Genomic DNA, 10,534 nt, shown 5'->3' on the forward strand with positions numbered 1-10,534 from the left:
AGCAACACCTAATCCCTTAACTACTAGGAACGAGCTTTTCATTGCTTCATTTCCAACCGTAAACTCGACTTGCACCTGTCGCTTTATGATAGGAGATTGTGCACCTGTTGCACGACAATTCTTCATTGGCAACACTGGTATTCTACTATTTTGACTCAAGTACTTGTAAAGATTTGCACTCATGACATTGGTTGACGCAACGGTATCGACTATTATCTGTATTGGTGCTCCGTTCATATCTGCTGGCAATATAGCCTGCACAACACTTTTGTCGGTTCGGTTACATTTCTGCGGTATGTCTACAAAAGTTCCTTTTCTATTTGTATTCCCTCATTGTATCTCAGCATACAAAGTTTATGGCTGTCATCCGTGAATGTGCCCTCACTACACCATCCTGCAGCCAACAACGGAGAGCGTATTGTGGCTGCCTTTAGTTTAGCGGATGAGCATTAGTGGGTTGAAAGTTGTCTGTCACTTCCGCTAACCTCACATTGTGGTTCTGGTTGTGCTACTGTTGGGTTGGCCGCCCTGCCTCCCCAATGGCGTATTTTGATACTGTGTAAAGCCATGGTTTTGCGGTGGCAGGTTGTAACTTCCTGACATGTTCTGTGGAGGACCTGCGTTGGCGTTCCATTGTGGCGCTGTGTTTTGTTGCCACTGTGGTGTCGGTTCATTACAATCACGCCACTGGTTTCGGTTGTTCCGCCATTGCGGATTGCCGTTACCATTATATCCACTAGTCACGCGTCCATCATGATGTCTCTTTCGATTTTGACGATTATAACCATTGCCATTGTGCCTCAATTCTGTTGCCGGTGCTCTTGCCTGTGCCCGTTACCATTTGGTACTAAGTTACTACCGTTACTGTGGCTGCCATTGTAATTGGCTTTTTGTTGATTACAGCCTGCATGGTTCCACTTGTTTTCGGTTTTCATATCTTCGATCAATAAGTCAACAGAATCCACTATTTCCATGAATTGTTATATATCGTATTCCGGCACATTAATGAAATATCTTTTAATTTCAATGGGCAACTTCATTTTTATTAATCTGATTATGTCACGATTGGTTCGTCCCAGTACCTGGTTTTGTTTATATACTTCTCAAAATATTTGCGTAACGTTCCCACCTTAGGATTGTACATTTCTGGACTGTACAACTCCTTTCTTAGTCTTTCTTGGACGCTACCGGGCCAGAATTTTTGCAAGATAGCACCTTCAAACTGTTGCATCGTTAGACATTTTTCGGACACGTCGGTGGCCCACAGTGCCGCGTCACCTTGAATAAAGGAGACCACGAACTGCATTCTTTGTCTTTCCGTCCATGTCCTGGGAAACACATTCCTGAAGCTCTTAACAAATACAACAGGGTGGACATTTCGTTTTTCGCTGTTGAAGGGTTGGAATGTCATGTGTGTTATTACATTCTTCTTTTTTGCACATCTGACTGCTACATTCTGGGACATTCATTACTTCGTGATGTGCGCTGCACGGTATCGCATGTTGTTCGTACCCGTAATTCACATTACGTTGCGGTTGCGCACTCGCACCCTGCATACCGTCTGCGGTGTAATAGTAATCAGCACGTGGAGTCGGATTCACTATCTGTCCGCCACTGTTTACATTGCTTTCCAACACAGACAGTCTCCGCGCGACCTCCTGTTGCCAATTTGGCAACTCCGCTGTCACACGGGATTTGATCTGTGTTAACACAGCGTGTAGTGCGGCAGCGCTAGCGTCAATATCTACACTCGCGGCCGTAGCCGCTTGTTCTACAGCTGTTTTTACGTCGCTCTCAATCTTTACAGATATCTCGCGATCCTTTACTTCTAGCCATTCATTGAATTCTTTGTCGACTTTTTGAGCTTGCACTTCCAAATATGTATCAATACTTTTCCGTGCATCTGACTCCACATTATCCACGCGGTTGGTTAAAATCTGGACATTGTCTTCAAGCCTAGCCTGCGGTATCTGTAGTTTTTGCATCTCGGCGGCTAAGCTTTGCACAAGATCGGGTATTTCTTCGCACGCATCCCGCATCTCTGCAAGTTCGCTTTGTATACGATGTACTTTCGCTTCACTGCGCTGCTCTTGCTCACTGAGCTTTTGCGTAAATTGTTTCCCTTGGTCATGTAGCATTTGCGTTAATTTTTTCTCCTGCTCATGTAACATCTGAGCCAGTTTTTCGTCTCTTTGTTGCCCTTGCTCATGGAGCATCTGAGAAAATTTCTGATCTCTCTCCCTATCTCTTTCTTCTAACCTGCACAGAAATTCTGCAAATGTGTCTGCAATCGGTGAGCATACTGGTGCCCCGCTTAATCTATCACTCGATTGGCCCCCCTGCCCAGGCAGTGGAGTTGTTATTCTATTCCCATTCTGCTGTGGAGCGTCATTCACCGTCCACAGATCCTCGCCCCCCACCCCCCGCTCCGGAAATTGTTATCCGAGTCGGTGGTTTGGGATTCGTTTGCGTACTGCAAATGACCTTCACTTTCCATATTAACAAAATTTTGTTCGTCCTATCTTACCCATAATAAATTCACTTTAAGCCACTGACGAATCTTTGACACTGATATACACGCGAATAATTATCCCCTCCAAAAATAAACACATTAACACACAAATACACACAGAATTTAATTTGCACTTTACTTACCTTTTTTTTTTTCACCGAAGGTCTATCATGTGCATATGGGTTCGATATTCCGCACAGAGCTACACAGGATGCTTGCACAATAGGCCTTACCTTAGTTATTTCTGTTTATCGAAATCCTTTTTGTTTCCTACACTTTTTCTTCTCCAGATCGCCTCAGGGTGTGGTTTTGTTGTTGTACATGTAAAAGAATTCATATAGGTATTAATATTTTACAATAATTAGACACATACATAATTGCATTCATAACAATAGAGTCAGATTTAGTAAATGTCTTATTTTCTTTGATCGGGCCTCAAAGTTACGGCGCCAATCTTGCGTCCGTCGTAGTTTACTATATTATTATTGTTATTAATTTTTTGATTGTTGCCGACTTACGTGGTGGGCCTTAATACAAATGATATTTCATTTAATTTTTTTTACGGTTAAATGCTTTTGTGAAGTTCTCCTTTTTAACAATATTAATCTTAAATTATTTCTTACGTTAATGAATGTTAGACTCGCTGAATCGTAAAACATGAGCATACAAGTTGAACATTGGAATAAAGTATTCATATCAATTTCCTCGGCTAGTCAGTTCACTTTAAAGCAAGAAGTCTTTAGTTATTAATTACAATTGCGGCCCACACACGCGCGAGAGTATTTTTTCTTACCTCCGTTAACCATTTTATTGTAGTCGGAGTCCTGGCTCTGGCTCTCGGCTGTTGTACTAAAAATAAGAATCTTAAAACTACGTATTTTCTGCAACGTCGGGCGACTGTGGAGAAACATTAATATTATGTTAATAGCGGGCGAGTTTTCCTCTTCCGCTAATTTTCCATAAGTTAATATCGCCACGTAATGGCGTCGTTGGCTCCATCGGCCGCAGCGATTGTTGAACTGTAAATTCAAGGAAGGCGAACATGAAATCGGGATCACCTCTTACAAATTAAAAGTGCACAATAAGATTAAATTAATATATTATCTGCTTAACTCGTACAAATACACTTACATTTGCCAGCACTCGCAAGATGACCGTCTACACACAACCAAGACAATATTATTCAATTTTTAAATGTCTCTTCTTTATAAATACTGTTTTTTTTTCAGTCTTTTCGTAATATAGCACTGGGGACGCTATAAAGATCAGTTGAACAGAATGGACAGTGTCTTGAAATGCGGATATAAGATGAACATCATCAAAAGCAAAACGAGGATAATGGAATGTAGTCGAATCAAGTCAGGTGATGCTGAGGGAATTAGATTAGGAAATGAGACAAAGTAGTATTTTGCTATTTGGGGAGCAAAATAACTAATGATGGTTGAAGTAGAGAGGATATAAAATGTAGACTGGAAATGGCAAAGGAAAGTGTTTCTGAAGAAGAGAAATTTAACATCGAGTATAGATTTAAGTGTCATGAAGTCGTTTTTGAAAGTATTTGTATGGAGTGTAGCCATGTATGGAAGTGAAACATGGACGATAAATAGTTTGGACAAGAAGCGAATGGAAGCTTTCGAAATGTGGTGCTACAGAAGAATGCTGAAGATTAGATGGGTAGATCACACAACTAATGAGAAGGTATTGAATAGAAATGGAGAGAGAAGTTTGTGGCACAACTTGACAAGAAGGAGGAACCGGTTGGTAGGACATTTTCTGAGGCATCAAGGGATCACCAATTTAGTATTGGAGGGCAGCGTGGAAGGTAAAAATCGTAGAGGGAGACCAAGAGATGAAAACACTAAGCAGATTCAGAAGGATATAAGTTGCAGTAAGTACTGGGAGATGAAGAAGCTTGCACAGGATAGAGTAGCATGGAGAGCTGCAGTCTCAGGACTGAAGGCAACAACAACATAAAAAGGAAAAAAAAGTACTGTTGTCCAATTTAGTACCTACCCCATGTTTAAACAAATTCAAAAAATTTAAGAAATTAACACAGATTTTTCACCATTCCAGGTACTTAGCCACGGGCATACCGTTGCGCCAACTCGCTTTTTCATTCAGAATTTCTTAAACCGTTACAATCGTTGCAGAGGTTGTAAAGCTATCTGGACAACACTCTTACTGAAGCACATGCCTGAGCCAACAGAATATGACTAAAACAATAGCACAATGTTTTTGGGACAGGTGCCAATTACCTAAGTGTCTTTCAAGTGTAGATGCGAAATACATTCGCGTTAAGAAAAAAGAAAAAGAAAAACGATAATCTGGTTCCATGTATTACTGCTACTAAGCCTTCTTTTCCATTTGATTATTAGCCGTCACCGACGCAAATTATAGATTTGGTGTGGTGAATGTAGGCTCCTACGGCAAAGGGAATGTCGCAGGTGTGTTTGTTGAATGCCCCTTCCGACATGCAATAGAAAAGGGAAGTCTAACACTACCTGAAGAAGAATTTTTGCCAGGATCCAGTATCAAGTATCCATATGTTTTTTATGGTGATGCAGCGTATCCACTAAAGGAATATTTAATGAGGCCTCTCCCAGAAAGAACGACGAATGCAGGTGACGGTAAAGAGATATACAACTATCGGTTATCTCGGGCAAGTATGGTGGTTCTATAACATCTACTTTTAGAACTGCAAAAACCTATCGACACTTTGTGGGAAATGTAGTACATATTGTTAAAGCTATAACTTTATTACACATAATCATCCGTGATCTTGAATCAATAAACGAGGCAGAGATGGCATTTTTCCAAGATATATACCAAATGTAGCACTGGACAGTTTACAGAAGAAATACAATTCTTGGTCAAGAGCAGCTGTGTAAGTGAGAGATGATTTTAAATTGTATTTTGTACAAAATCCTGCACTAAGTATGTATAGTACACTGCTTAAAAATGTGTTATGTGCTCTTGCTTGTAGTATCATTTATATTAGCAATGAAGAAAAATTGTATGTTGAGCAAAATCCTGCGCACAGAAAGTAAACAATACTACTTAGTAAATGTACGTTACACATGTACTTACTTGTAGTAACAATTATTTTCGCAGCTTCCTCCCATTCACGGTACGATATAAAACGGTTATGATAATTTTTATTTCTTTTGTCCCACAATACACGCCGTTCCTGAACAGCACTGATCAAAATTTCAGCCATTTTAAGATGAGAAACATACTGAAAACCGAGTCCACTTCGCGCGGAAATATCAAACAATTTGATCGCCACAACTCGCGTCCCACACTGCATCGCACGTGCGCGCTCACGTAGGATAATTTGACCGTTGGCCATTGTTCGATATTTCCACGCGGTCGCCGCACCGCAGAGCTTTCGCAACGGTTCGTTCATGTAGGACGCCGCTTAATGATGAAGGGATTCATCATCATCATCTTCCATCTGCTCATTGAAATAGGTCCCATTTATGTATTATATATATATATCTTATTCCCATGTCACTGTAAATGAAAGTTGAGACATTCTGATACGTAAACAGCCGTTAACGCTTTTCTCAATCATACTATAGCTATGTAATTTTTATTTCAAAAATCGTGTAGTCACAGTCTCTGTAAACACTACTTGTGCTCTGATTGTCTCGCTGTTCATACATACTGTGAAAATGGATGACACATGACTCTGCTTTCGGCTTCGTAGTGAAAACAGGCGCGAAGAACACCGTTAATGGCAAGAAACAAGTTGTTATTAATGTTTTTCACAAGTATACAGAGAAAAATCAGCTTTGACGTTTTTAAATAATAAAAGTAAGGAAATTGTTGTGACTTGTAGGTGTGACATAATTTGTATCTTCGTAGATTAATAATTGAGTGTGCTGCGGCAATTGGAAGCTCGTTGTAGTCTGTCATTCTTCTCTTGTTCGGTTTTAATACCTAAATCGTTTAAATTAGACATTCATCAAATATATTGCAAACTCATACTTAACCATCATTTTTAAAGAAAAATGCACGCCTCCTAGTTTCTAATTACATATCGCACGCAAAATTCTGGTTTTCATTGCAAATAAATATTCTTGATTATCGATATATAATAAAAAAAATTATTGAAGTTAAGAAAACATTACACAATTAAATTTTTAAGCGAAAAATGAGAAACCAAATACTCTTTGTTTGAATATGCCCACTGTTTTGTAGGACACATGTGGTGTCACACGAGCCAGAAGTAGCAAGTGTCGTAGAATCATGGAAAACAATAATTTTCACGGTATCTAGCACACTGTACAAAAGCTGCAACTGAACTCAACAGAATTGATTTGGAGTCAAGTTAAGGGATTTGTGACGAGAAACAAGACATTTAACTCTTTGAACGGCAGGCAAAATTGTAACTAACCACATACGTAGACGGTGATCACTGTGGCTAACCACATATTATTTTCTCCCTTTATCGCTCAGGGGCCAGTAGTCTCTCTGCCAACCATCTAATTGTGGCCTAAAATGCCGCTAGATGGCAATGCAGGTCTTCTGCGCGAATTTTTGCGGCGATTTCAGAACAATAGTTGATACTTCATTATTATTTAGCACTGTTCTTGGAAGCGGCGTACAGTATTCTCTGTAGCTCTTCTTTATGCGACTGTTTTTGGTAAGTAATTGCTTATATTTATGTGTTGAACACATATAAGTCTACGTGTAATGTAACTTTAAATTTAAGTAGAATTTTCCATGTTTTACAGACAAATTTCTGTGTGGTTAGTGCTGCTAACCCCCGCCCTTCTGCTCCACCCACTATATTTTCTTCGTCTCCATCGAATATGTCTAGCGGAAAAGGAATAACTGAGGACGCATGTTACCGAATTTTATTTGAAGAAATATCTTCTAGTGACAGCAGTGTTGACTGTGATGGAAATGACCCCACATTCACAAGTTGTGCAAGTTCTAGTCTTGTGTGCAGTCGTGTGGTTCTAAATGTAACCAGTTGTCTTCATGGAAAGAATCATATTATTTTCATTGACATTTATTTTACATCATATTATCTGTTCAAGGACCTAAAATCCAATGGTGTGTACGCTTGTAGAACAATAAATCCCAGAAGGGAAAACATACCAAAACTCAAGGAGGAAAAGGAACTGGAAAGAGGGGAATTCGATTACAAAATAAGCAGTGGTGGCATAGTAATCTATAGATGGAAAGACAACAGGGCAATCAACTTGATTTCAACATGTCATTCACCATCAGATGTGTCCATAGTAACTCGAAAGATGGAACAATAACCAGTATCACTTGTCCAATTGTATTGAAAGACTAACATTACAGTATGAACTATGTGGATAATTTTGGTCGACTAAAGTCAGACTATGCTATTGACAGAAAAAGCAAGAAATGGTGGATGAGATTGTTTCTTCACTTTTTAGACTGCAGTATGACAAACGCGTTCTTTATCCACAAAGAAATCGAAATGGAGCAGTTCTCCAGTAAAGACTTCCGTCAAGAGGTGTACAAAATCTTGTTGGCTCCAAAAATAGTTTCAGTTGCAGCTAATTTTGCTTCTGTATCCCAAAGTAGTATAGCAACCCAAATCAAATCACACAAACCATACGTAGACGAAAGTATTCGCCACGAAAGCAGTAAACAACCACCAATTCACTAATGGTTCAAATGGCTCTGAGCACTATGGGACTCAACTGCTGTGGTCATCAGTCCCCTAGAACTTAGAACTACTTAAACCTAATTAACCTAAGGACATCACACACATCCATGCCCGAGGCAGGACTCGAACCTGCGACCGTAGCAGTCGCACAGTTCCGGACTGCGCGCCTAGAACAGCGAGACCACTGCAGCCGGCAATTCACCAATCATCTAGAAAATGCGCAGTTTGCAGTTCAAAGAAAAATCCAGTGCGAAAAGTGTGGATGTGTTCAGTGTGCAAGGTACCTTGATGTCTGAGAGCAGGCAAGAACTATTTCAAGAGATACCAAGAAAATTAAAAACTAGTTATTTCAAAGTTCAACCACCAAATATCGAATTTGCATACTGTAATGGGGTGGTGGTTACCTGTAGTGACCACATTTAATGTTAATATTTTGTTGTCGTTGTTTAAGTGAATTTTTTCAAACTCAATGTATAAAACATGTCAAGACAATAAAACAAAGTAAAAGAAATTTGAAATTTGCAAATAATTTTTCTTGCCCCACTAGGGTAAATTTTAGTGGTGTTTACCTCTCCCGCAAAGAGTTAAGCTTCCAGACGTACTGGAACTAATGCACGAAGCTTTGTGGCACTTCAGTGCCGAACGATGGCAAAATGCATGTCATAAAAGAGGAAGTGTGGATTTTGTTGCTGATCGTCTCATTACCATCATAATCTGTACAATATTAAAATCAGTTCAAATAGATTGAGGGAAACTGCATAAATGTGACAGAAGTTCATGAAAAGGCAAAGTACGCGGTATAAGTTTCCGTGGTTGGTAGCACAACATAATTTTCTGCCCGCACTCATTCAATAGTCTGTACAAAATTACTTTGTGATTGACAGCGAGGAAGTCCCCATACTTTTACCCGAAACAACAATACCTGCTTGGTAGTGGAAATTATTTGCATTTTGCAGCCCATCTGCTGTCCTGAACGATCGTTGCGCTCTGTGACTTTCGATGTGTTCGTTTTTGCAGGTTTAGAAGTTGCTACCGTTATTCATTTTTAATGTGTTATCCATTATTACTGTTATCCATGCCAAGAGATTTGCGATTCGAGCGCAATCAAGAGAAATAGTTTGAGCATTACATGCCTACTTTTAGAATGAAAAACTTAATGTTGGCCCACTGCTCTCCACTACCAAAGCAACCGACAGAACTGCTGCAGCTTTGAGTATAAACAAAGACACTGTTGTGAAGATTGGAAAAGAAATGTATGACAAAGAAAAGGAAGCTGAAGAACCATGAAACTTGGGAAAAAAACGTCACATGGACAAGCAGATTACCAATATCAATTTGTATGCAGAGGATGAGATTCGTCATCATTTTTATGATTAATATCACAGGAAGGGACATCCAATGCTCAGAAAGTTACTAGTCACAATTACAGAATCAGCACTTTTTCAAGGCAGTCGCAGATCCTTGTCCACCGTTTTACACAACCTTGGCTTTCACTATGGACATTTCTGTGCCGTCAGCTGTTGACGGAGAGGAAGGATATAGCTGCATGATGATGCCGATTTTTAAAGGCAATTTGTAGCATGAATATCGATTGTAGTAGTGTAGCTAGATGGAACGTGGGTCCATTCAGGTTACATTGTCAAGCAGGGCTCGACAGACGACACAGCTAAACGAACAATGGCGATGCCTTATGACAAGGGTGGCAGACTTATTCTTCTTCATGCAGCACCTCACGGGGTTTTCTAGCAGTCGCCCGCTTTTTAAATCAAACAGGAGATTATCATGAAGAAATGAACCACGTTACATTTACAAGGTGATTTGAAGATTCACTTATACCAAGTCTTGGAAAACAGTCAACAGCTGTTCTAGATAATGCGCCTTACTATTCAGTTGTTGACAAGGCACCTACCATGGCAAACCTAAAGGAGATTAGATTGGATTTACTTTCATCCCGATTGATCCGTAGTGAGGAGGTCCTCCAGGATATAGAACATGTCAGAAAATCAATAATACGTGACAAATATTTACAACTCAAACAAATAAGCTAATGTGCCATTCCACAGGTCCCAAGTGGAATGATCGTCATTTTTTAAAAATGAACACTATATGAAAGAATCAGTTTACAAACACTAATGCACTGAATTTAAAATAAAAACAAGTTTTTATTTATTTATAAGGTAATAAACATGTAATACAACTACTATAATACTGATTTACAATGAACACATTACTGTACCGAAATTGTGCAGAAGTTAAGTTGGTTCTACTGAGAAATTCATCAATGGAGTAGGAGGAGTTGAAAGCAGCACTTTTAACATGCTCTGCTATCCTCCTGGCTATTATAAAGGCAACTTGATAGCATCTAATTG

The 10,534-nt window shown here is 39.5% G+C and overlaps 1 protein-coding gene across 1 annotated transcript; it reads left to right on the forward strand.

Moving 5' to 3' along the window:
- Positions 1-7,083: 7,083 nt before the first annotated feature.
- Positions 7,084-8,614, forward strand: LOC126305141 (piggyBac transposable element-derived protein 3-like). The gene is made up of 2 exons (XM_049992022.1): positions 7,084-7,160; positions 7,252-8,614. Exons 1-2 carry the CDS (start codon positions 7,146-7,148, stop codon positions 7,786-7,788), a joined length of 552 nt encoding a protein of 183 aa, XP_049847979.1. The 5' UTR covers positions 7,084-7,145; the 3' UTR covers positions 7,789-8,614.
- The last annotated feature ends 1,920 nt before the right edge of the window (positions 8,615-10,534 follow it).

This window comes from Schistocerca gregaria, chromosome 1, assembly GCF_023897955.1.
Source record: "Schistocerca gregaria isolate iqSchGreg1 chromosome 1, iqSchGreg1.2, whole genome shotgun sequence".
In the NCBI taxonomy this organism is placed as follows: domain Eukaryota; kingdom Metazoa; phylum Arthropoda; class Insecta; order Orthoptera; family Acrididae; genus Schistocerca; species Schistocerca gregaria.